Source organism: Cladophialophora immunda (assembly GCF_000835495.1).
Source record: "Cladophialophora immunda strain CBS 83496 unplaced genomic scaffold supercont1.4, whole genome shotgun sequence".
Classification (NCBI taxonomy): domain Eukaryota; kingdom Fungi; phylum Ascomycota; class Eurotiomycetes; order Chaetothyriales; family Herpotrichiellaceae; genus Cladophialophora; species Cladophialophora immunda.
In genome coordinates this window covers 1,075,322-1,099,874 of record NW_015622544.1, presented here as the reverse complement: position 1 = coordinate 1,099,874, position 24,553 = coordinate 1,075,322, and the positions used below count along the sequence as shown (strand labels likewise).

General features: G+C 55.2%; 8 protein-coding genes across 8 annotated transcripts; 5 read left to right on the top strand and 3 right to left on the bottom strand.

The window, feature by feature from the left end:
* Positions 1-113: 113 nt before the first annotated feature.
* On the bottom strand, positions 114-2,670 carry PV07_06779 (uncharacterized protein). Its single transcript, XM_016393794.1, has 3 exons — positions 2,305-2,670; positions 1,294-2,242; positions 114-1,237 (listed from the first exon to the last, which is right to left on the bottom strand). The coding sequence occupies exons 1-3, from the start codon at positions 2,511-2,513 to the stop codon at positions 203-205; spliced, it is 2,193 nt and encodes a 730-aa protein (XP_016247213.1). The 5' UTR covers positions 2,514-2,670; the 3' UTR covers positions 114-202.
* Positions 2,671-3,302: 632 nt separating this feature from the next.
* On the top strand, positions 3,303-4,698 carry PV07_06778 (uncharacterized protein). Its single transcript, XM_016393793.1, has 3 exons — positions 3,303-3,519; positions 3,579-3,816; positions 3,876-4,698. The coding sequence occupies exons 1-3, from the start codon at positions 3,433-3,435 to the stop codon at positions 4,256-4,258; spliced, it is 708 nt and encodes a 235-aa protein (XP_016247212.1). The 5' UTR covers positions 3,303-3,432; the 3' UTR covers positions 4,259-4,698.
* On the bottom strand, positions 4,488-4,973 carry PV07_06777 (uncharacterized protein; the record flags this gene model as incomplete). The annotated part of the gene is made up of 1 exon (XM_016393792.1): positions 4,488-4,973. One exon carries the CDS (start codon positions 4,971-4,973, stop codon positions 4,488-4,490), a length of 486 nt encoding a protein of 161 aa, XP_016247211.1.
* A 2,304-nt stretch (positions 4,974-7,277) lies between these two features.
* PV07_06776 (uncharacterized protein) lies at positions 7,278-9,421 on the top strand. Its single transcript, XM_016393791.1, has 3 exons — positions 7,278-7,519; positions 7,580-8,645; positions 8,729-9,421. Exons 1-3 carry the CDS (start codon positions 7,374-7,376, stop codon positions 9,272-9,274), a joined length of 1,758 nt encoding a protein of 585 aa, XP_016247210.1. The 5' UTR covers positions 7,278-7,373; the 3' UTR covers positions 9,275-9,421.
* Positions 9,422-12,571: 3,150 nt separating this feature from the next.
* On the bottom strand, positions 12,572-15,021 carry PV07_06775 (uncharacterized protein). The gene is made up of 4 exons (XM_016393790.1): positions 14,402-15,021; positions 14,046-14,338; positions 13,877-13,998; positions 12,572-13,824 (listed from the first exon to the last, which is right to left on the bottom strand). Exons 1-4 carry the CDS (start codon positions 14,928-14,930, stop codon positions 13,056-13,058), a joined length of 1,713 nt encoding a protein of 570 aa, XP_016247209.1. The 5' UTR covers positions 14,931-15,021; the 3' UTR covers positions 12,572-13,055.
* A 1,448-nt stretch (positions 15,022-16,469) lies between these two features.
* PV07_06774 (uncharacterized protein) lies at positions 16,470-18,940 on the top strand. Its single transcript, XM_016393789.1, has one exon. It carries the CDS (start codon positions 17,103-17,105, stop codon positions 18,498-18,500), a length of 1,398 nt encoding a protein of 465 aa, XP_016247208.1. The 5' UTR covers positions 16,470-17,102; the 3' UTR covers positions 18,501-18,940.
* Positions 18,941-19,359: 419 nt separating this feature from the next.
* On the top strand, positions 19,360-20,276 carry PV07_06773 (uncharacterized protein; the record flags this gene model as incomplete). The annotated part of the gene is made up of 1 exon (XM_016393788.1): positions 19,360-20,276. The coding sequence occupies exon 1, from the start codon at positions 19,386-19,388 to the stop codon at positions 20,274-20,276; it is 891 nt and encodes a 296-aa protein (XP_016247207.1). The 5' UTR covers positions 19,360-19,385.
* A 562-nt stretch (positions 20,277-20,838) lies between these two features.
* Positions 20,839-24,550, top strand: PV07_06772 (uncharacterized protein). The gene is made up of 5 exons (XM_016393787.1): positions 20,839-21,126; positions 21,182-21,803; positions 21,855-22,091; positions 22,145-24,128; positions 24,186-24,550. Exons 1-4 carry the CDS (start codon positions 21,030-21,032, stop codon positions 23,598-23,600), a joined length of 2,412 nt encoding a protein of 803 aa, XP_016247206.1. The 5' UTR covers positions 20,839-21,029; the 3' UTR covers positions 23,601-24,128; positions 24,186-24,550.
* Positions 24,551-24,553: the final 3 nt, after the last annotated feature.

The window sequence follows — 24,553 nt, the reverse complement described above, 5'->3', positions numbered from 1 at the left end:
GATGGAACAGGTTTGTTGCATAGCGTCAGTCGAACCAGTCGAGCCTTACCCATGGCCTGCTCTAACAATGCAGCATCTGGGGCGTACTAAAAAACACATTAAGCGCGCGAATAGTAGCCCAAGGCTTTTGAATTAATGCTGCTACTGCTGTACGTCTGTAGATGATGAACTTTTGGTCCCCAGAACACCGGCACAAACAAGTCTATTGAATTTCCCCCAAATCCCGGAATCCGTTGGCAAAGAAATTCTGCATCACTTCGTCCACGCTGGGATAGTACCCCCCCATCATCTGGGCATTGTTCATATTCCCATCGCCCCCAGATCCCATAAAGTATGACAGCATATCGGTGGTGGTGAACGAGTCGGCCTGTGTCTCGTAGACGGGAGACATGTACCCAGTGCCAAAGCTTCCGTTCCCAAATTGAAGCGCCTGGAAGTCGGGTGGAGAGATGAAATCTACGTCGGGGACCTCTGTTGCTTGTTCGAAGCCCAAATTCGCCGAGATGGGCGGCGTGGGTGGTGGCCTCGGGTTGACCGTGCCGCTCTGCGTCTCGCAGAACTTCGTGGTAAATCGGGACACGGTCGCCGTCGAGATGCGGTCCAGTACATCACGGCTCCGTCTCGCCTCGGGCCAATACTCGCCCGTCGCGCTGAGGATGTCGGAGGTCGATTTGAGTGCCCGCATCAGCGTGTCGACGTCCACCTCATCGGCGACGCCGCCGGGCGTCCAGACGCAGTAGAACATGGTAATGACGCAGAGGAAGAGCGAGTGGACGCCAATCCAACTGTAGTGGAGGGTGTTGGCGGCGTAGAGCTCGTGGTAGAGCTTGCTGCACTGCATGGCGCTGGCAAAGCATTCGCGCAGAGCAGCCTGTGTGGGATTCTGGAACACGGGGTTCGGCCGGAGGACCAGCATGATGAGCTCGTGGTATTTGATCTCGCAGAGGTGGTTGATGCCAGATCGTTCGCTGCCTTCTGGGTGTCGCGGGATCTCCTCCTTCCATTTCCGCAATCTGTTCAAGATATCCTCTTTCCATCGGACGATGTCCGAAGTGGCCGGTCGCGTATAGGGTGGGTATTGTCGACCGACGCAGTACAGCACGCATTTGATCTCAGAGTTGAGTCTCGCCAGCTTGAAGAGGTGGATGGCGCTGGACATGTCGGTCAGAGAGTCGTCGCCGTGACCCGACTTCGTTTGGCTGGAGTCAAGGTCCTTGTCATCGATATTCAATGGTAACTAGAAGAGTCAGTATCGGTTGGCATACATATTACGGTCGGAGGCGTCGAGCTCACCCGCAAGTCACACTGCTCGTCCATCAGCCCAAGCGGTCTTCCCATGAGAGTGCACAAGGCGCGGTCGATTGTGTAGACACACCAAAAGACCCTGGTGCGCAGCTCTTGCTGTGGGACAGAAAAGAGGTTTCCAGGGGCGTTGCGCTGCAGACCCAGCTCGATTGTCCACGCCAGACAATGGTAATGAAGAGACCACAGACTCAATCCAGACGACGGGTTGTTCATGGCATACGTCTGCAGAAGCAGAACGCACTGGACCCCCGTGAAGGAGGCTTTCTGGAAGATGCCATCGAGCCGAGTCATTGCAGAGGCATAATAGCCTTCAGCACACAGAGGTATTTTTGCTCGACGTGCCAGGATCGTCGCCCCGATTGCGAGGACCATGAAGACCTGGAACTCGCATGTTGGGCCGACCTCGACACCGTCATACAGTTTCTCGAGGATGTCGAAATAGCTCGGTCCGTGGAGGAAGGGAAACTGCAGATGAACCGTTTCAAAATATGCCTGCGACAACCACCGCGCGTGTCTCTTGTCGGACGGCAGGTCTTGAGGTCGAACGACGAGGAGATCGGCGGGGATCGAGAGAGAATCTTTCACGGGATCAGGCGAGTACTGTTTCTCGACCTGGATCCTCCGTCCCAGTCCTGCTAAGACGAATTTGGTGAAGAACAGCCCGCTAGACGGGCCCAGGTAGCGGAGATCTGTCCCCGAGGTGACGGAGACGAGTCCAATCTGATGCGTGATGTCGCTGAGGGACTCATCCTCGGGAGAATAGGCGTCGGAGGCCCCATCGTCTGGTTGAGGATGAGATAGAGTAGAGTCCTTGGGCCCACGACTGGGCGTGCCGTGGGATTGATAATGTGGCCCAGCACCAAGGTCGACGCTGGGTACATGTTCCCGCACAATGGATTCCAGCCACGCAATACGGGCCTCCAAGTCGTGCACGTAGCTGAACAGCAAGCGGTTAATGCTCCTGTACGAGTAGTAGTCCAATATGCGTCAATGGCTCACCCTCGAGGGATATCGCGAGATGCTCCTCCCCCCACGCAATTTGCCCCTGCTTTTCGACACGCACCACAGGCTGGCACGGCTCCGTCACATCGAATCTTCCGCTTCTGGCATCGCACGCAGGCGGCACTGATACGAGATCGCGCTTTGCAGGGCCGCTGTGTAGTTGGGCCCGACGGGGCATCAGATCTCTCAACGGCGGCAGCGTCCATGTTTACCTGCTGGGCAATCGAAAAAGGAGGATGTACAGACGGATGCTGTCCGCTTTAACAGGGATACTTCCCGTCATTGCTGGCGGATGGCCCGATTTGTCAGGTTTGTCAGGTACGGCGTTGATGCAATCGTGCGGGCAATCTGATGGGCTGGTGGCTGGCTTGCCACTTTGTCGAAGCATTCCGGAACCGACATCATATCCTTGCTCGATCTGGCGCCTCTGCACGCCAATTGCACTCGTTCGTGGCCTTCAGAGGGTTTGCCTGACCAGCCTGGGCCCGAGGCGCGTCATAGTCCGAGAAAACACCTTCGGGGGTTGGAGAAAGGATGAGCATGGCGGAGAGAGATACGGTCACGCAAATGGTCGCCCTGGCTAGTAAAGCATAGGGACCGAGCAGCACCAATTAATCATCAATTCATTTCGCTTCGACGTCTCCGCTAGCCCAATGGCCATGGGCGTTGTTGCAGGGACAGTTCAACGGATAGCATCCGCAACGACCAACTGGCGACACGGATGTTCCGGCCCCCAGCGCAACGGACGAGAGCCTCATTGACCGGGGGGTGGGCAAGGCTTTAAAAGGACCAACAGATGCCGCGGCCCCGCGAACGAATCTCCAGGGCCCTTCGCATTGGAATATGTATCTGCCCATGGCTGTGGTTGCTCTTCGCGACATACACCAGACCCAGTGGTAACCTGATGTCTGGTCACAGTGGATTGATACACCCGGGATTTGTCAGAAATGTCTGGCCACAATGTACCACATGCTAGGGAGCGAAGGAGTTATATTCTGCCGATCAAGCAGAGGATGTTCCTTCGACAGGACTTCGGCAGTTAAAACCTGCCTGCCTGCCTCTCTCCCTGGGCCGACCGTCAAACAGTGACACTTCTCCCTATCTTTGTCTGGATTCTTTGCTGGAATGGCGCCGTCCAAGCCTCGTGTGCTCCTCGTCTTAACCTCCCACGGCGTACTGGGCGCGTCGGGCAAGCCTACTGGCTGGTATCTGGTAAAGAATCCCGCTACCTGATCCAACTTCGTGCGAAAGTGCTCACGATTCATCAACAGCCTGAATTCGCCCACCCGTATCGCCAACTGCACAAGATCGCGGACATCACTGTAGCGTCTCCAGCCGGCGGTGAAGCTCCTCTTGATCCAGGCTCGGTCGAGAGCTGGAAGCAGGAGGAGGTGTCTGCCCAGTTCTTGGAGACCCAATCCCATCTCTGGAAAAACACAGAGAAACTCGACAGTTTCTTGGGCAAGGCCAACGACTTCGCAGCAATCTTCTACGTAGGAGGCCACGGTCGTAAGTATAGTGTCTCTCCTTGATGTCGATGCAACTCCACCTGCTAAAAGGTCGCGAAGCAATGTTTGATCTTGCAACGGATGCAAGTTCGATCCAACTCATTCGCGAATTCTTCGAAGGCGGCAAAGTGGTCGCGGCTCTTTGCCATGGGCCCGCCTCGCTGGTCAATGTCAAGCTCTCGGATGGCAGCTACCTTGTGGCGGATGCAGAGGTGACGGGCTTCTCCAATGCCGAGGAGGACTCGGTTCACCTCTCCCAATTCATGCCGTTCATGCTGGAGACCGAGCTCAACAGAAACAGCAATGGAAAGTACATCAAGGCAGACAAGCCGTGGGCTGAGTTTGTGGTCGTGTCGAAAGGCGGACGGTTGATCACCGGCCAGAACGCTGCGAGTGCCACAGCCACGGGGAATGCAATTGTGGAGGCCATTACCAGGACCTAGCACTGAAATATAGGCGACTGAAACGTACACCCAGGAGAGGAACGGTCTTTCGGGCTGTTGAATATCACGGCGTTGTATCAGCGTTGTCTCCGTGCCTCTTCTCTCGTATGGTGTTCTGATCCGTCAATGTGCACCCAGTTGACTCTCCCTATACTACGCGTCGTAGCCGCATGTCTCGACAAGGGAACAGTTGCACGGGTCTGGAAACGAAAGGTGGACTCTGTTGAGGTCAGGACCAAGGGCGCCGGAACTGGCAATAGGTGTTTGGACACTCTCGACTCAACAAACGCGGGTGAGACTGACGGCATCTGTATTCGTGGACGAGGGCGACATGGTGGAACGCCGCACCAAGAACCATGCAAACGTGGAATTGCTGATGTGAATGGCCCCAGACGTCGAAGGACCCAGGACTGAACCTTTCGGGAATGCAGCCAACAAACAGTCCAACACCAAGCAAAAGAGTCAAGGCTTCGGCGAGATACCACTGAGCCCCAATCTGACGGCATGCCTCGCTCCACGCACCACCGCCAGGATGCATATGCCCAGGATGTTGGCGTTGGATGTCCTCCTTCAATGAACTCGTCGTCGTGTAGCCATCCCAGTATCTGATCTTTGGTGCCTTTAGCGGCCAGTGCGTCGCCACGTTTGGCTCGTCTGTCTGCAGCGCGCCATCAGGCACCGCCATCGGCTGTGAAAGGGGCGCAACCTTGGCCATATTGGCTGAACTTACCGAGAATATAGCCCGCGTAACTAGTGTAGGGGATTCCATTTCGGTCACACTTTGTGGAATTTCACCTGAGAAATGTAGTAATTCAGTCTTCCTGCCTGGGCGATAGTTGTGTAGTGATGGAAACTGGGATGCTGCACGTCAACCGGGCCTGCAAAGGACAAACTTGTTAGGTAGTGTAGGTCTTTGCAGTCTACGCTGCCGGTCTTTGACTGATCAGTCTTGTCTCGGGTGCTTTCACAGTGCTGACCTGTTCGTCGACGATCATCTATCAGGTCAAGATGCGTTGGCATCAATGGTCAAATATGTCGGTTAGTGTGTCCACGGGCAATATCAGATCCAACATCGTCGTTGCAATGCTAACTGGATGGGTAGCTCGATTGACATAATTGGAGCTTCTTTCTTTACCATTTGTTCTCTGTGCATGGACGGCATTTCATCGTAGAGAACCTTAGTTAACCATCCCATATACCATCTGGACATTACCTGGACAATTCCGACGACCTGCTGTAGTTCCAGAAGCTCTTGAGAATAGTCGGGCCATGGTTTCCGACTGCTCCCAACGTTCGCCAACGGACCTTCGTTAAAGAAAGGCAAAGACATCGCCGATCAACGCCGCAAACTGAATGCGGGATGCTGAACAATCGCTCGATGCCCTTTCCACCTATTGTTTTCATGGTGCTTCAGCTGCAATAGCAACGAATGCTGCAGGAGGACAGTGTGCCATTTGCTCGGACACTCCCACCACATGCGACATGGCGGCCTCGTTACTCATCAGACTGCATTGAGTGATTAGCGACGAGGAGGATGAGAGGCTGCGCGAGAGGCACACCCATCACCATCCTGGCCGACTGTCTCGCGCGAAGCCTTCGCTGGGACCTACCCAGGCTGCCACGGCCTGCCAGGCATTCCGAGACTCGCCTCGCTCTTACTGCGCCGGGTAAAAGTGGGCGGGCTTACTCTGCCGGGTAAATGTGGGCGACAAGTGTCTGCCATTTCGCTACTACAATCATCCAGGGGTTACAGCTAGCAATCACCCCCATCAGCCTACGAGGGACCGAGCAGGGAGCGAGAATCACCCCTCGAGGCCCGTTTAGGCCATATTCACCGACCCAACTCATGCCCGAATCTTTTAACCTCCTGTCCCAACTCGAGAGCTACCCAGGCACCCAACAGGCACCGGGGTAATGTTATGTACAGTAGCAAGGACACGCTATCGATGCATGAATCTGATCTGCGCAACTCCTCGGGCCCATTCAGCATTCGACCCTGATCCACGTCCATGGCTTGATGGGGAGAAAAGTGCAGTATGGTTAGTCATGGGTGTCGACGCCCCCATCTCCTCTCATCACGCTGGCTTTCTCGTTGATCCTTCTTGCTTGGAGCACGCCTACTGTCAGATATTTGATGTGAAGAGGTCTTTCCTGCTGATCCGCCGCATATGACATATCATATCATATCGACCCGACGGCGAACAACCAAGCTTCCCGGCTGACGAAGAGTGGTGGGTGCTGCGGAAGGCTGTGTGGCTGTCTCCGCAATGGACAAACTGTGTGCGTACTACACGTGCAATGGGAAAATCTACTGAGCTCTGTGATTCGCAGAGGAACAGCGCTTGACGTATGGTTGACGTGGGAAGCGAGACTAACATCGGGTGTCTGCGAGGCTGAAATCTAGCACCCCAGAACCATTCCGTGAACAGCTAATCCTCGGATGAATAATACATCTGCAAGAGATACTAACGCCCTCAGGGTTGAGCCGTAACATTCGTCTCGTGCGAATGCCTGCCCGGCTCTCGAAGCATGATTTGCTCTTCCTACACAGCTCGCACGAGTTGAGCGTCCAGGAATATCAGACAGCTCTGAGCCTGTGCCCAAACGGAAAGGCCGGCGTTTCCCTTTTCGACTTGCTACTTACGAGAGGCGGTACCAACTCCATTCTCCTCCACACAGTGATGGATCCTGGCAAACGAGGAGAGGCATGTGCCCGTCGAGGCACGCTGAACACCTGGATATTGTCCAATGGCTCATCCATTTGCCCGCCCTGGGAGGGCATTCGAGCAAGACTTTCTACCGCCAGGCGTTCTGTATCGAAACATCCAACCTACACCGGCGGGAGGCCTCTTGGTGGATTGGCGGTTGGGACGGAAACTTGTCCAAAGAACGTATAGACGAAGACGTGATGTTTGGTCTGCCCAACTGACACTGAATGGCGTCAGATACCGACTTGGACCAGCTTCGAAGGTATAAAGAGAGCTATCCCTTCGAAGTATCTCACGGTTGACACATACACAGCTCCAGTGCCCTCGCGCCTTGAAACCATTGATAAACAGCCTACCAGCAGCCCTCTTCCTCTAAAAAGAAACTAGTCTCTTCCGTACTAATCACAATGGTGCACCCCGCCACTGCCCCCAAAGGCGCCCCTCAAGCCTTCGACTTCATCGTCGTCGGAGGTGGTACCGCTGGCTGCGTTGTCGCTGGCCGTCTGGCGGAGAACCCCAAGGTCTCGGTGCTGGTGATTGAAGCTGGTATCAAGTACGTCGATGCCCCTGTTGCTCTCCTGGTACCGAACTTCCATGACTGACTTGAGAGTAGTAACACCAATGAGATCCCCGAGATTTTTACTCCAGCTCGTGCCTTTGAGCTGCGAGGCAGCCAGTATGATTGGGGTTACAAGACCACCATGATCAACCGCCCGGACTATACTCGAGTCGAGAAGCCCAACACTCGTGGTAAGATGCTCGGTGGCAGCAGCGGTGGCAACTATTATACCTGGGTCCGTGGTAGCGCGGCCACATTCGACGACTGGGCCGAGTATGGAACCGACGAATGGAACTGGGAGAACACCAAGGCCTACTTCAACAAGTCGACGACATACCACGACGACGACAACCTCTATCCCACCGACCTGGCCAAGATCGGCAACCAAGGCGGTCCTCTTCACATCTCGCATTCCGACTTGATCCCCGAACTCAAGCCCTTCCGCGATGCTCTGGAGAAGGCCTGGGTCAGCAAGGGCCAGGAGCTGACCACCGATGTCTACAGCGGCACCCAGAAGGGGCTGTTCAAGTGCGTCAACTCCATCTACAAGGGCCGCCGATCGACCGCGGCCGTCTTCATCGAGGGCAAGGACAACGTGACTCTCATGTCGTCCACCATCTCCAAGAAGATCGTCTTCGAAGGCAACAAGGCTGTGGGTGTCACCGTCATCGGGCCCGACGGGCAGGACTACACCTTCCGCGCCAAGTACGAGGTCATTGTCTCGCAGGGCGTGTTCGAGTCGCCCAAGCTCCTGATGCTCTCCGGCATCGGCCCCAAGGAACACCTCGAGTCCAAGGGCATCAAGACCCTCGTCGACTCGCCGCACGTGGGCCAGAACCTCCTGGACCACCCCATCCTGTCCCACGTCTTCAAGATCAAGGACGGCTTCGGCCTGGACAGCCACCTCCTGCGCGCCGGTCCCCAGAAGGACGGTGCCATCGCCGCCTACCGGAAGGACCGCACCGGCCCGTACAGCAGCGGTCTGCTCGAGCTGGTCGCCTTCCCCCGAGCCGATGAGTGGTTCGAGACGTCCAAAGAGTACCGCGAGTACAAGGCCAAGAACGGCGGAGTTGACCCGTTCGGCCCTGCCGGCCAGCCACACTTTGAGGTCGACTTTGTGGTAAGTACACACCCCCCCCCTCCAGACAAAAAGCCCGCTTTTTGGGACCCTAAGAAGACTGACATGACAACCCCCCCACGCAGCCCATGTTCTGCGACGCCTTCCAATGGCACTTCCCGACGCCGCCGCAGGGCGACTACCTGACGGTGATCGTGGACCTGATGCGGCCGCTGTCGCGCAACGGCGAGGTGCGGCTCAACTCGACGGACCCGACCGAGCAGCCGTACGTCAACATCAACTTCTTCTCGCACGACCTGGACCTGGTCGCGCTGCGCGAGGGCGTGCGCATGATCGACGACATCGTCATGCACGGCGAGGGCATGAAGGACCTCATCGAGGGCGACTACCCGTGGGCCTTGCCGCGCAACTCGGACGAGGCCATGATCCGCCAGATCCTCGAGCGCTCCCAGACCGGCTTCCACCCCTGCGGCACCGCGCGCCTGGGTAAGGACATCGCGCAGGGCGTCGTCAACCCCAAGCTGCAGGTCCACGGCGCCGCCAACCTGCGCGTCATCGACGCCTCGGTCTTCCCCGTCATCCCCGACTGCCGCATCCAGAACGACGTCTACATGGTCGCCGAGAAGGGCGCGGACCTGATCAAGGCCGAGTACCCCGGCCTGTACAAATGAGAGCCGTGCGCGGTAGGGGAGTATCTGAGTAGAACTAGCCCCGGGAAGGAACTGGATGTTTGGGAGTATCGTAATCGAATAAGGAACCTAGATAGGATCGTCGACGAGATAGGAGCCCCAATTGTAACATTAGCATGAAATCAAATCAGTACGGTCCTTCCATTGATACATATCTTGTCCATCCGTCGTCCTCGCCAAAGTCTCAGCGTCAAACGACCTCTGGCTCTCATCCTCTATCCCTCCCAGCCCCTCTTCCTTTTCTTCTTCCACTCCTTTCCTTTCCCTCTCACTTAATTTCGCGCCGTGAGACAGGGGGGAAGAGAACCATCACACGCGAACTCAAGACACGTCGTCCATGTCCAGCCTATCAAGACACGGTCCGCGGTCCACGGTCCCGAGTCCAGGCCCTCGCGATCAAGAGCCCGTCGCTGCCAGCTTCCCCAAAGATGCCTGGCTTAGCGACCGTCCGACCCACGGTATGTCGCGCACCGACACCCACACGGACACGGAGACGGACACAGAGGTGCTCGCGCGAGAGAGTCAGCGAGATACCGGAAGGGGTTAGATTGTCCTAGCTTCCTCCCCCGTACCCAGGGAGGGGGAGGGGTTGACTTGGCAGATATGCACTGCTGGAGAAAAGAGGGTCATTGGTCCTTGATCTTAGGTCTCGGATCTCAGGTCTCGGATCTTAGGTCTTGGATTCTGGGTCTTGGGTCTTAAAGTGGTGCGTGGTGGTGGGCCAGATATAAAACCTAGGTGGGCGTGGCCCCTCTACGACATCCTGCTCGCATAGACGGCCCACGAAGCCTGGGGAGATGCCAGGCATTGTTTCGCCTCTGTCATCAACCTCGTCTTCCCCCATGCCACTCAGCATCCTCCAGTGGACGATATGTTTCAAATCCCCCGAGAAGAGGAAGGGCTACCCTCGTTACTTCACGACAACCCTCACCCCCTTCGAGCCGGCCTTCGCAAACGGCACGAACATATCGTGTTGGACCTCGACGTCCTCGCGCGTCGTCTCAACCAGCTCCAAGTACCCCAGCGGCCCGGGGTTCCCAGGCCCGCCGTACCGTCGAAAGATGCCCGCGACGCACAGGTACAGCTGCGCGTACGCCATGTTGATCCCGATGCACTGCCGCGTCCCCTTGGAAAACGAGCACAGGTACCGGCCCAGGTGCGGGTCCTTCAGCCAGCGCTCGGGCGCAAACTCGAGCGGCGAGGGGAAGATGGCCGGGTCGAGGTGGATCAGGCCGCACGACATGCCCACCGGGGTCTATTAAGAGGGTGGGTGTCAGCGCCGTGTACAAATAATGCTCGTTGTCGTCACTGGAGCCCCAAAGGAACTTACATTCGCGGGTATCTTCCACTGAGTCTCTCCGTCGCGGTAAACGAGGATTTCATCCGGACAGACTCTTTGCAGCCGCGTGCAGACTCCGAACGCTAGTCGCAGAGACTCCTGTATCACGGCCGTCTGGACGGTATCAGTTCTGCATCGGTTCACAATCTGGACTCGATAATGGCGCAGAACATACCAGATACGGCAGCTTCTCCAGATCTTTAATCTTGACGCTGGTGGTTGACATGTCCGGCATCGCCGACTCGAGCTCGTCGCGGAGTTTGCGCAATACCTCAGGGTCTGAGAGCAGGTAGAAAGTCAAGACGGACAACGTCCAAGCTGTTGTCTCGGTGCCGGCGATGCAAATCACCTCAGCTTCCTGCCACAGACGCTCGGTTTCCTTTTCTGCATCTGGGAGGTCGCTGTCGAGGATCGAGTCGAAGATGGTGGTCTGTGCTCGCACCGCGGGTTTCTCGCCTTTCGCTCGCTTGGCCTTGATTTCGTCAATCTGGACTCTCATCTCCTACGCAGAATGGCGTCAGCTGTTGAGTGTGGCCGCCTGCATCACCGATTCCTTCCAGAAGCTTACCCGTCTGAACTGGATGAAAGCCGCCATCCCCGCGTCCTGCTTCTCGACGAACCAGTCCGGAAGCATATCGACCAGGATGAGGAAATTGAATTGCTTGGCCGCCGCACCCAGGTCATGCACGCTTGCCATCATCTCGATGAATTTCTCATTGAACCCGGGCTTGTCGAGCCAATCGCGAGACTGGCCAAAGCAATACTCGGTGATAATGTCGCTGGTGAAGGCGCCGAATGGCAGGTTGACGTTGAGGGATCTGGCCGAGCCTTTGAATTCGGCCAGTTTCTGCGCCAGTTTCTCGACATTGCGGTTGATGATCGGCTCCAGACGTCGGATGCTCTCCTTGGAGAAGTAGCGGTTCATCGCTCCCCGGCGCATGCGATGCATGTCATGACCGACCGTGGCAATTGCGGCGTCGGAACTGCCAAACAGCCGGGTACCCCAGGCGTACTTGTCTCGGCGTCTTGTACCGCCAGCATAGAGCACGGGAAGAAAAGTTGGATCGTTCACATGAAGCTCGTACGGGCTGATCCTGACAATCGGCCCTGACAAGCCACGCGTGCCCAGTCAGCGATGGAACGGCCGCGACTGTGGGCATTTCTGTGATCCCACTTACCATACTTTCTATGCATTTCCCTGATCTTAAACATATACTGTCCTCTTTTGAGCACATCGTAATAGAACTCGTACCATAGCGTCAAGGCTGCGAGCTTTGTGCCGGGGAATTTGGCTAATGGGCTGATCACGAGTCGGTACCAGCATATTCCGGCCAGATATACTGAGAAGAGAATTCCTCCAAACACAGTCAAGGAGGATAACATTGGTGCTAGTCAAAGCCGAGAAATCTGCTGTTCCTAGGGGGCCACAGTGAAAGTAAAGTGGCAGTAAGTTTGATCGAAGTTGTTTGATGGTACTCTCTCTTCCCCGGGGCACGGGGAGGAGGCGGAGGCGACCTGCTCCATCCGCAGCTAACCTGGTTGCGTGTCAAGGATAGCTCGGGCAAGGATCCTGCGTCAATAGTTCACCAGGAACTTGGAGATATGCATGAACTGGGCGACTAGCTGGAGTGGTGAGCAGCAGGGATAAAGGGCGACCACGAATAGGAAAGGTTGCAGACCGCTTAGATTGTTAGTTCCGTTGAGACTGGTAACAGGATGGGTGGCGCTCGCTAGAGTTAAGCCAGTCGAATCCTTTGTGCAAGTCGCCAAAGGAGGAGGAAGTAGACATGGGAAACATACCGAAGATCATGTCTGCCTTTGTCACTCTGCTGCTCATCACCTCGCATTTCTATATCCTTTTCTTGGATATCTCGTCCCCGTTTGCACAGCAATTATAGATATAGATGTTCATACGTATTGACAATATAATGGGAAAAGCTCGAAAATCAGAATCCCTGCCCGATTGAATAGATCTCCTGTTACACGCGGAATCCAAATGCGCAGGTCACATATTCTCTAGAATTTAAGCGCCGCAGGACCGATAGTAAAGAACGAAAGAGAAAATAACCTTGGCCCCCTCCGCGGTTGCTCAATCATGATTTCGTGCTGAGCAATGTTAAAGGGCGTTCAGGTGGATCGTACATACCTCTGACAGGATCTTGTCACCTTTGCAGACCCTTTTAGAGGCCAACTTATCCAATGCGCAAACCAGTGCTGAGAAGTGGACGAAAAAGCAGGCGGGTTGGTTTCGGACAACAAATCCTAAGATTCTGTGCCAAGACAAGATGGATAATTTGCCGTTTGGTATAAATGTCGGCGAGATCGGTTTGTAAGTATCACTGTTATGCTTCAGTCTCATGTAGAACATGCCTCTGCCCCTTCACCCTCGTTGTTGTCGCAAAGGGACGCTAGAAGATGTTCTTGTCACGAGTGTGGACTCTTCGCTGAGTCTGCTGTCTCGTTCCATAGTGTCTTCACTCTGGTCCTGAGATCATTGGTCCAAAAAAACCTCCTCAGTACGGCATCGCGAACGTCAAGGTCGGCTGCCGCTTGCGGAAAGCGGGCTTTGAAACGTGCAAATAGCCCTTTCCCCAAAGGATGTAAATTCCTGGCCCCATCTGGCATCCAAGAATCTAGAGCCACCATCCAAATCCATATTGTGCAATCCTCTTCGTCAGCAGCTACCACGAAATCTGTTTGCGAACCTGTAGGAGGCATCGGCATGATGGGTGACCGCAACAGGAGCATCGTCAGAGCGCGGAGAAAGCCAGCATATACGACAGTGGAGGCGCGGATCGTGGAGTATGCATTGCAGCACCAGAGAACCATGGCCATGGTCAAAGGTTTGAGCAAGGGGTGCACCTTATCCTCAGGTGCAAAAAGCCAAGGGCACGCGTCGCTGAAAGAGTCGTATTTGCGGCGCTTCGAATGGAAAGGGTTTTCAGCTGTATTGAAAGGCACGTAGGTGTTGCTGTCGGCACAACGACGAACGGTGGCGCTGATGCGAAAGAGTAGCTCGATCACGTCGAGGGGCAGCAGGCGGTGATGGACTAAGCATCGGAAGCCGTCTGGGAAAGCGCTGATAATCTTTATAAGCCGCGGCGAAAGGGGGAACGGAGGATATCTGGGTCGGTAGCGTTGTAAAGACACGAGAATGCTCGGCCCTCGCTCGAGAGCATACATGTTGTCGAACCTGACGGTCGAATGGGTTAGTCTTGATCCGTCAGAAACAGTTTGTAACTGACTGCATAAATGTCGCCTTTTCGAAACCGTCGCGGCCAAGGGCGTCCAACCCTCCCCGAGCCTTTACCAACCGAGCAAGATTAATTCGGTGCATGTCTGCTGATGACCCCTGACCAATTGCTATCTGCGTGGTGCTTAGCGTGGGCAAATCAGGGCACAAGAAAGACGTACATCGATAGCAATGAGAAACAGAATGGTAGCCAACATCATATTGGTGGGTTGTGTTGCCCTCTCAATCTCATGCCGAAGGTGGGTAATTGCTTTTGCTTGATGTAACAGAACTGACAAGGCAGGCTTGCTTCTAGGATTTCTTAACAGGTCCGCAGTGGCGCACAGCCTGGCAACACCTGCATGATAAAAGCTTTCGCTGTCGGTAATGCACTCGAGGAATAGCGAAGTATAGACACTGGTGATGTTGAATATTTCGTAGACAGGACGAAGGGCAGGTGCTGCGATATTGGCGACTTGGAGAGCAGAAAGTGTCAGTCCATGCATGCGAATACGGTCTGAGGGTATGGAGCGCTTACAGTAATCCACGGCCTGGTATGCGTTTTCATCTTTATCGTATGGGAGCCAATATAGCGGATCGACGCTCAAAGCTGGAGGACATGGTTTTGCAGCTCTAGGATCCGGTTTATTTTCTCGAGGTCTACCACCTGGCTGACGCGAAGCACGAAGACGTCGAGGTTTCGGGTGAGCTCGTACGGTTCGTGATCTGCTTTGGCGAAAGGAAGGTTGTGCTCTCGAAGTTGGGGGGATAGCTGGTCTGTCTGTCGAGACAGAGGCTGCTAGATACTGTTCATCAAGTTCACGATCGCTGGAAGCCGACGGGTCTTCGAGGGGGCTCTTTAAAGCAAAGACTTGATGCCCTGATTGCTGCTGTTTTGAGCTGGATTGTGCTCGAGTCGATGGGTGAGAGACTTTAGCAGCATGGGCTCTGGCGGCGGCCTGATTTTTCTTCAAGGAGCCCTGATCGAGCTGCCGGGGAGTCGAGACCACAAACAGAAATCTAGATTTCTCATTCCCAGCCATCGTGGAAATGGCTGTCTTGGTCATCGATTTGAGGCGCAAGTGCTATCATCTGGCGCGGGATGATAACCTTATAGGAGTGTCGACAGAGCCGACCATGCACTGCTACTCAAACTGGCCACGACTGCCGAATGTTTCCTGAGACAAATACTCAGGGAGTTGATTGACTCGGCTATTTCACCACCGCTCCGAGGAAACGAGGTAAGATGTACCATCCTAGCACGCAACAAGTCCACTGTCCCGGAAAAGCAGTTGAGGAGACTGGGTGTATATTGGCCATACGATGACATAGCATGTGTGTGTGCGTATGCAATAGAGCCGAGGGACGTGCGCTTGCATGCCTCAGGTACATACATACCAAAGTATCCCATACCGTGCATCTCTTATTTGGGGTAGAATATCAGGCCAGAAAGGGTAGTACACACTTGGTTCCGTGGATGGCGTCTAGAGGGATGACAATGGTGCTGACTCAAGGAGGTATAGCAGAACTGAACAGCATTTCTCATACAAACTTGGATACCACCTTTTCCTTGATTGAGACGAAGCGATGGCCTCGGTTAGGTGGAAGTGAATGCTTCACCCTTTGCGCCCGAGAGCGTGGCCAAGCAGCCGATTGCGAGTCCATGACAGGTATAAATAGGGTAAATAGTCATTGGATCAGTAGTTTCCTCGCTCTTTTCCTCTAAACAACCATCTTTCACCAGGGCGCGTGGGATCTGGCGTGGTGACAGCCAATACTTGTCTTTCCTGTTGTGTGGGTGACGAATGGCGCTGACAAATAAATTGCCTTGCTCCTGCGAGCTTGAGGCTTCCTTTTTGGATGTATATCGCGTGTCCCTTGAGAGCTGGAGAGTCTCCATGCCACCAGCACTGGGCAACCACAAGCGAGGTGAGTGAATTACGAGTAAGGAAGACGAAGAAAAATCCCTTGTGGAAGACGAAGAAAAATCCCTTGTGGAAGACGGAGAGGCACAGAGGATGCGTGGGTGGCCGAGGATGGGAGTGAGTGCGAGGAAGGAGCCCCCGCTTGGCATGCTCTACTGCCTCTGGTGCCTCCTTATTTCTCCCTTTGTTAGCTCTGCTCTCGAGTCTTCGGCGCTTGCATGCGGCTAGAGCGGCCACTAATCGGCAGTTCCCAGAAATTCGCTGGCAGCCCCGGGAGAGGCCTCTAACAGGGCGCCGACATGTGTTCTTCGGGGCATTTGGCGCCCGAGACGGTGGCTTGAGCGGCGCTGCTAATGGAGCACTGGGGGACTGTGCCAGTTGGACCCTGACACCCAGTGGGCCCCATCAGCGCCCCCCCCCGTTGGCTGTTTACGAGTAGGTGACTCCCTGACCCTCAACCCCCCCCCGTTGGCTCTCTTCCGGCAGATGGATCCATGTTGCACCCATGCAGATCACAGCCTCTAGGGGCAGCTAGTCGCCCCCAGCTCCGCCCATTGCGCCCAAGCTCCAAAATTTCTCTCCCTGCTACGGATGGCAGCCAGATGGCAGATCGCAAAAGTGACCCAGTCTCTGCTCCCCCCCCCAGAATGCCACACACAAACACACACAAAATCCACCCATCTCGGCTTCAGGCACGGACCAACGTCATCCCAAAAAGAGAGGCGAGACGAACAGAGGATGCCACGAGGCTTTTTGTTTATCGCTTCAATCCACTCTTTTTCCAATTGCGACTCTAGTTACTGCCATCACTCGTACATACGTGCACCTCCCCTTCCCCTGCGCCATCTAGACTGCGACTGCCAGCACGAAAAGTTGACTCGGTACGAGGCCTGCGAGTTCAACACCAGTCGCTACTGCCCACAATTTCAACCTCACCTCGCTGGGCTCCTGCCAACTCAACCTCACACCCTCTCTGTTGTCCCCTCTCCCATTTGACTCTCTCGCGCTCTCTCTTCATTCTCCATGTACGTGTCGTCAATATCAGCATCAGCAGCAGCATCATCTTCACGTCCGCATCGACAATCTCGTCTATATTTTTGACTGCATTTGCCTGTCATCTCGCTTCCAGGCCTCGGCGCTTGTCCATCTCAGACGTCATCCACAGGTCTTCGACTTTGGTCACCCACGACGCCAGTTCTACACTCTTTGGGCTCACGTCGACGGGGTTCAGACGACGACATCTTGAAAATATATTCCTTGCACTACACACGTCTTGAGTGTCTGACACACCGTCGTATTGTCCCCAGCCCACAGATGGCTCCCCGATCTCCAACCCACGCCTTCGATCCTACCCCAGCCCTCGAGCATGATCCAGACAATTTTTCTCCTCTCAACCACCCTCGGACAAACAGCTCGTCTCATGATCCCAGGGCCGTTCGTTTCTCAGACCCTCCCTCGATGCCGATTCAAGGCCGTCACTCGATAGCCACTACACATGTGCCTCTCCTTGACCCGATATCTTCGGCCAGCCAACTACCAAAGCATGGGTTTCAGATGACGAATCCCACGCCTGAAGTGGACATCACGGCCTACATGGAGCAATGCCGGTTGTGGAACACGCAGCTAAGACAGTCTCACGAAAGCGAGCGGAAAGCCTGGGACATTGAACGGACTGCGCTCAAGGCTCGTATCGGCGAGTTGGAGCAGAAACTCAACAAGAGCAGAGACCCTAAGAGGAGATCAAGCAACGACTCGTCTGCCCCGAGTTTTCACTCTTTCAGATCAGACTTTCAGCCGTTTGGAGTTAATGGCAAACACCGCTCTCGTATCTCTCCCGAACCAACCATTGCTGAACCGCCGGTCTGGAAAGGCCCCGAATCCACTCCTCCTGTAACCAGAGTCTTTGCCAGTGAGGATGAAGTGTGTCACCTGCCAAGCATTTCCGAGGATGAGGCCATGCCCGCTCTCTCCAAGGAGGTCTCGCCCACTTCTGGCGGCCAAGAGAATATCCCGATTCCCATTGAACAGGTGGACAACACGCTGGATGGAATTACCCTCAAATCGGCCGCCTTGACCTCCTCGTTCGACAAGGAGATTACCAGTCCGCAGTTCGCTAGTCCCGCGCTGTCACCTGTACCACACACCACCAAAGACGAGGCTCTGAGACTCGACGTCAACTCTCTCATTTCACCGCTGGATGAAAAGTTAAAACGGCATGCTGGTCACACCCCGATGGCGTTCGATGGCACTCTATCCTCGGACGTCGCGAGTAGCGCATTGACTCCAAAGCAAGAAGAACCTGCTGCTCCCGCCCCCACCACCCGTCCACCCCTCCGTCCTTCGGAACACTCTGACTCTTACTTTTCGTTCTCTTCCGCCCCCGAGGAAAAGGAAAAGGAGAAGCAAGTGATAGAAGAGGAGCCGGAGCAGGAGCCAATTCACGAGACACATCATGATCCCGCTCTGAAAGGACCGCTCATGCTTGATCCCAACGCCAAGACCGTCGAATCCGTTGCATTCTTGAACATCCTCGATGGTAAGCTCATTGAAGAGAAAGAACACCAGGACAAGGTCGAGTCCAGTTTATCCGGCAACAACGACGAACAGAAAGCGAGCGAGCAACAAGGGGAGTCGTCTGCTAACGACGATGACATGCCAAGGTTGAGAATGAGAAACAGCATTAACTTTGGCAGTGCATGGGGTCGCATATAGTCGTCACCCAAGGGGCCAAGGGTCAACTATTCTGTATTCTTAGCGATCATTGGGCAGGAGTTCCAATCACCCTCTTAGCAATGTGTTGGGAAGCATGGCGGAGCGGGTTGGGTGGCTGGACACCCCAGCTTCCCTCAGATTGATGCGGAAATCACTGGGGCATTCATAAAAGCGGTCTGAACGGCACATCTTTTGCGTAAAATCGAGGAGCCGATGCCTTCAGACTCTGCTGGATCGGTGGGGTCAATCCAGCGTCGTCAACAGACACTGCGAACCCGTTGAAGCTTGAGAGGTTACATTGATCTCTCATTTGCCTGGGCATGTATACCCTGATGAGGATAGTTACATGGCAGAATTGTATTCATTCCGAGTCTTACTCGACAATCCTTTACCCAACTTGTTCCTGGAGCATGGTTGAGTCAACCTTGTCTTAGTCATCGACGGTGCTTCTGTACACCCTCATTGGTATTTGTGCAGTCTTGATGTTGGGTTCAGCCGAGGACCAAGAAGATGTGCCACATGGGGTTATCCGGGGTCTGAATGTTATGCTGGAGGCTGCAATGCAACTGGGGGGATGCGGGGAGACGCGTGCTCAGGTTGGTTTATATGATTGAGGATCAAGGCGCCGTTTCTCAAGTCTTCAAGTCTGCAATTGGAAACGAAGAATTCAGTCGGAACACACCTTGGACGTGTTGGGTCAAACCTTTGCATCGTGCGTAGGCCGGACATTGAAACGTTACGAGAGCCTTTTTCCCATTGTGGGACGGATCTGGGGAGACGACAGCGGACGACAACATACGTCGATAGAAGCTAGAACGACGAGACTGGGCACTAGTGGTAACCAACGTCGCGCTTTGGGCTGTTGTCAGCGTCTTTGCAGGCAGGATGGGCTCCATCGACCCCAGCACCGACCCCAAAACTTCACCCGACATTCAATTCGGGTCTCGCACTCCAGAGTCCACCATCATCGCCGCGCAAGAGCACCTCCAGGAGCATGGCTGGGCCGTGATCCCGGACGTGCTCTCGCCCGAGGAAAACTCGCTCGTGCTCTCGCACCTGTGGGCGGCGGCCGAGAACTTCCGCAAGCAGGGCGACGACACATACATGCCGATCCTCGACCCAAACGCCTCCAACATCCGCGTCTTCTACCTCATGGCCCTCGACAAGATCTTCCGCGACCTGATCCAGCATCCCGTCGCCGTCAAGATGGTGGAGAAGGTGCTGGGCGAGAACTGGCTGATCAGCAATTTAACCGCCAACATCGCCCGGCCCGGCTCCAAGAGCATGGCCCTGCACAGTGATCAGTCCCTGGTGATGCCCGAGCCCTGGATGTCCACGTGGGCGATGAACGTCATCTGGTGCCTGGAGGACGTGTACCTCGAGAACGGGGCCACGCTTTTCATCCCGGGGAGCGACAAGTGGACGACACGCGAAGACATCCCTAAGAACGCACGCTCGCTACTGAGGCCCTTCGAGGCCAAGGCGGGCAGTATCGTGCTCATGAATGGACGTGTGTGGCACACTTCGGGCTCCAACGTGACCAAGGACAAAGACAGGGCGTTACTCTTCGGGTACTATACCGTGCCTTTCTTGAGGCAGCAAGTCAATTGGACGGCTAAGATGCCCGAGGAAGTCAAAAAGGAGCTGTCGCAGGAATTGACGGAGAAGTTGGGAATGAATGTGCACGCGAACATGGCGCAAGTGAGTCTGTTGAAGTATCTGGACGAGGTGTTTCCGCCTGAAGAACAGCAGGGTGGTGAGAAGTTAAGTTATTGATCGACCAGTGCCCTGGGTCTTCTTTCTCCCAGTTGCTCTTTTGACTTGTGACCTAAATCTAATTCAATTTCGCACCCTCATCTTGTTGTCGATCCAGAGTGCGAGTCCGCGTATGGTGCTTGTAGATCAACAACCCCCCTCTTTGTTCCACCGACAATTTCTGGGTACGGCGCGGTGAGGGAGCCTCCAGTTGTGAGGCTGGAAGGGCCGCGACGTGTCTTTCGCTCGTATTCGCGCTTCATGCTCAATCGGGCTCGAGGAGGAACTGCGGCTCACCGTTAGTTGGGCAACTCAATCAAAGCAGCGGTGCTGATTAAGCCCGGTTCATGTTGGTCAAGCTTTCGCAAAGCCAATCAAGCAATAAGTTTCAGGCACTGGACAATCTCGCCAGGCCGGCTTGGGATCGTTCAGGGATGGTCGACCGGGCCAGCAACGGCCCCAGAGTGCAGGCGGGTATGAGAAACAGGCTAAGGCCTGACGCATGCTGCGATCGCTGGCTAAATGGTGGGCGCAGATCGCAGTAGTCCACCTTGCCGCCCTCCCCTGTGCTGCCCCTCCAATTCCCGCCTCTTATCACTTGCTGTTCCCTGGTGTGGACTCGTAGGGGACTCTCAAACCATCTACCCTTTTCGGAGATGGAGCTGCAAGAGATGGCTGTCTCTCGACTCAGGGAAGCCCTTCCATGACATGAGAGCACGCAGCGTCACGGCCATAATCAGCCTCCCAGCATCCTAAAGACGAGCAATCGACGACATGGCATCCGACGTGAAGCAACAGCCACCCGCGGTCGACGCTGCAGGGACTCTTGACGAGCAACAGAATGGAGTCACGACGCAAACCAAAGTTGGAGGTCGGTAGTTCCTCTCTTTACTTGTATGGGGTGGCATCATTGACGAGAGCACCAGACGATGGCCGCGTCAACATCACCATCCAAGAAATCAACCAACTCCTCGCCGACCAGATCGAACAACTCCAGCTCTCCCGAGTCCAAGAGGGACTCGCCGCCCCTCCTCAGACAGCCCATACTCTCTTAGAGGCGAGTCGCAGACCCTCCAGGACCCCTCCGCCCCTCAATGTCGTCGTCCAAGTCGTCGGGTCGCGCGGCGACGTCCAGCCGTTCGTCGCCCTCGGGCTGGTCCTGAAGAACCAGTACGGCCACCGCGTCCGTCTCGCGACGCACGGGACCTTCAAGAAGTTCGTCGAGGAGAATGGGCTCGAATTCTTCGACATTGGCGGCGACCCTGCGGAACTCATGGCCTTCATGGTCAAGAACCCCGGGTTGATCCCCGGGATGAAATCCATCAAGGAAGGCGATGTGGGGAAGAGACGCAGAGGCATGGCCGAGATTCTCGAAGGGTGTTGGAGGTCGTGCGCCGACTTCGACGAGGTGAAGGAGGAGGAAGGCGGAACGGGAGCAGCGCCCAAGAAGAAACCGTTCGTCGCACATGCGATCATTGCGAATCCGCCTAGCTTTGCACACATCCATTGCGCCGAGAAGCTGGGCATTCCGTTGCATCTGATGTTCACGTAAGTGAGTCTTCGTGCTTTCGGGTCATTGCTGAGTGTAGTTGATGGTAGGATGCCCTGGTCGCCGACGCGAGAGTTTCCGCAGCCCATCGCGAACATCAAGTCGTCAAAGGCCAGCGGAAGCATGACCAACGAGATGAGCTATACGCTAGTCGATATGATGACCTGGGAAGGCCTGGGCGACATCACGAACAAGTTCAGAAAAGAGACGCTGGGTCTGCATATCCTTTCCCAGGCGGCGGCAACTGACATGCTTCATCGTCTACGGATACCTTATACTTACTGCTGGTGAGTCTGCCAAAGTTGAGCGTCGTGGGCTCTTGATTAATCACGCAGATCAGGTCTCCAGCACTCATTCCCAAGCCTAAGGACTGGGGCCCTCACATTACCATTGCAGGGTTCTACTTTCTCTCGTTGGCGTCAAATTACCAGCCAGACCCTTCTCTGGCCGAGTTCCTCGCGGCAGGCCCACCGCCCGTTTACATCGGCTTCGGTTCCATCGTCGTGGACGATCCCAACGCCATGACAAAACTCATCTTCGACGCAGTCAAGAAGACTGGACAACGTGCTTTGGTATCCAAGGGATGGGGTGGGTTGGGAGGAGACGACCTGGGCAAACCTGACAATGTGTATATGCTGGGCAACGTACCACATGACTGGTTATTCCAACACGTTTCCTGCGTCGTGCATCACGGTGGCGCTGGTACGACCGCGGCTGGGATCGCCTTGGGTCGGCCGACAGTGATTGTCCCTTTCTTTGGCGACCAGCCCTTCTGGGGAGCCATGGTGGCCAGGGCCGGCGCGGGCCCGACGCCGATTCCCTCCAAGGAACTGACCGCAGATCGACTGGCGGATGCGATCCTCGAAGCGCTGAAGCCCGAGACTTTGGAGCGGGCTCGCGAACTGGGTGAGCGCATCAAGGAAGAAAAGGGCACTGAAGTCGGGGCGGCGAGCTTCCACGCACAAATGGACCTTGACCGCATCCGCTGTATGCTGGCACCCTCACATCCAGCGGTCTGGTCTGTCAGGACGAAAGGGTCCACCACGGAAGATGTCCGATTGAGCGCTTTTGCGGCCACAGTGCTGGGCAATGAAGGATTGTTGGACGTGAACCAACTCACCATCTACCGTCCCTGCGAATACCCCGTCGAATTCGGTGCCATCAGTTCTCATGTCGCGGGACCCAATCCGATGCTGAGTACCATGGGCTCCATCACTTCCAGAATTGTGCATGCGCCCATCAACATAGCGAAGGCTTGGGCCGGAGTGGTCTACGAACCCTACAAGGGGGCCAAATCCGACGGCTGGAAAGGGTTCGGAAAGGGCCTGGGAAGGGGCATTGGGCACTTACTGTTTGCCCCGAGGGGACTGGTGATTGGTCACGCTGCATATGGAACGAGGGTTTTGTACGAAGCGATCAAGAAGAGATTGGACGGGGACCCGACGCTGAGTTACATCCTTGCCACGAGGTATATCGAAGGGTTTGGGGAAGCGAGCAAGGCCACGGAAGAGGAGAAGGTAGAAGTGGTCAGAAGATGGAATGAGATGAAACCGGAATTGAAGATGGTCGAATCGAGGTCAAGCGTTGGCAGTAGTCACGCAGACAAGGGAGACAGCGGGTCGGTTCTGTCCCGGCTGACGAGCCATTCTAGCTCCAAGAGTGCGAAGAGCAGCAAGAGTTGGAAGAGAGACAAGAACTTCACGACTGAGACCATCAGCGAAGCGAGCGGCACGCTGACTCCCAATCCCCCTGCGCCAGAAAAGGAGGCTGGAATAGAAACACAGGCAAGTGCCTAACCGGGAGGCCAGGCGGTGTGGTGTTTTGGAAAGGCTGGACACATCTGGAGGAGCAAGATTCTGGGATTTGCCATTGGACACTGGACAAGCTGCTGCGTACAGCGTAATGATATGACGATATCTGTGCCACCGAGCCAGTCTCTTCTCGTCCAATCTCTCTGCTCCAAAGACTGAGATGAGTGGTGGGCCATGTTTGCTGATTTCTGTCTCGACCACAGACCGCCGGACTCGGAGGGATTGAGCAAACAAAAGCTGGTTTCAGCACCTCTCTGCTCCTCACCGCCGCTCGACCTTATAAGACGACTGCTGTCTCACTCAGCAACTATTTTTTCAACATTCCTTGTAGGAAGACCAGGCGTTGGTGGTTGGCTTTTGATCATCTCCTTATATATCAGCATTGCGACCTTTGCCATTCGAAGCATTGTCTGATGTTCAGTCAGTCTCCGTGCCTCTTCACACAGCAGCATCACGATGGATGGATTCGGATATGACCATCATCACTCCATCACTTTCCCCTCGACGAAGCAGGTGAGTAACCGGTCTGTTCATTCTTACGATTCGAGACGGAAGCTGATTCACAGGCAGCAATCGAGTCATGGCGGCACCTCTCGAACCATCGATGAAGAATTTTGCGAACAAGCAGAGTCACGCCAGCATTGCCAGAGCAAACCATGATCCATGCCACAGTCGTCGAGAATGCAACCATCATCATAACATGCCACCGTATACTGCCTCATCCTGACCTCAAGACCATGTCCGTCCCACCTTTTAGCCCCGGCGCACTCCTATCATATCCGCCGCGAAGCAGGCCGCCTTGTTTTGAACAGCATTCCGCAGAAAGATCGGTGGACACGCGGAGCAAAAAGCAAACGATCCGTCGAGAACCGCTGCAACATCGAGCGGATGAACATGCTAAAGGTGTCAACCAGAGGACCAATCTCAGCCACTCCCCA

Bases quoted from the DNA above. Each gene is read 5' to 3' on its own strand.
- PV07_06774 (XM_016393789.1), top strand. From the start codon at position 17,103: ATGGCTCCCCGATCTCCAACCCACGCCTTCGATCCTACCCCAGCCCTC.
- PV07_06779 (XM_016393794.1), bottom strand. From the start codon at position 2,513: ATGGACGCTGCCGCCGTTGAGAGATCTGATGCCCCGTCGGGCCCAACT. The intron at 2,243-2,304 runs GTGAGCCATTGA...CTTGCTGTTCAG, and splicing joins TCTCGCGATATCCCTCGAGG to CTACGTGCACGACTTGGAGG. The intron at 1,238-1,293 runs GTGAGCTCGACG...TGACTCTTCTAG, and splicing joins ACGAGCAGTGTGACTTGCGG to TTACCATTGAATATCGATGA.
- PV07_06776 (XM_016393791.1), top strand. From the start codon at position 7,374: ATGGTGCACCCCGCCACTGCCCCCAAAGGCGCCCCTCAAGCCTTCGAC. The intron at 7,520-7,579 runs GTACGTCGATGC...ACTTGAGAGTAG, and splicing joins GTGATTGAAGCTGGTATCAA to TAACACCAATGAGATCCCCG. The intron at 8,646-8,728 runs GTAAGTACACAC...CCCCCCACGCAG, and splicing joins ACTTTGAGGTCGACTTTGTG to CCCATGTTCTGCGACGCCTT.
- PV07_06772 (XM_016393787.1), top strand. From the start codon at position 21,030: ATGGCATCCGACGTGAAGCAACAGCCACCCGCGGTCGACGCTGCAGGG. The intron at 21,127-21,181 runs GTCGGTAGTTCC...CGAGAGCACCAG, and splicing joins GACGCAAACCAAAGTTGGAG to ACGATGGCCGCGTCAACATC. The intron at 22,092-22,144 runs GTGAGTCTGCCA...CACGCAGATCAG, and splicing joins ATACCTTATACTTACTGCTG to GTCTCCAGCACTCATTCCCA.
- PV07_06778 (XM_016393793.1), top strand. From the start codon at position 3,433: ATGGCGCCGTCCAAGCCTCGTGTGCTCCTCGTCTTAACCTCCCACGGC. The intron at 3,520-3,578 runs GTAAAGAATCCC...ATTCATCAACAG, and splicing joins AGCCTACTGGCTGGTATCTG to CCTGAATTCGCCCACCCGTA. The intron at 3,817-3,875 runs GTAAGTATAGTG...AAGGTCGCGAAG, and splicing joins CTACGTAGGAGGCCACGGTC to CAATGTTTGATCTTGCAACG.
- PV07_06775 (XM_016393790.1), bottom strand. From the start codon at position 14,930: ATGACCAAGACAGCCATTTCCACGATGGCTGGGAATGAGAAATCTAGA. The intron at 13,999-14,045 runs GTACGTCTTTCT...AGCACCACGCAG, and splicing joins TGTTTCTCATTGCTATCGAT to ATAGCAATTGGTCAGGGGTC. The intron at 13,825-13,876 runs GTCAGTTACAAA...TTCGACCGTCAG, and splicing joins GAAAAGGCGACATTTATGCA to GTTCGACAACATGTATGCTC.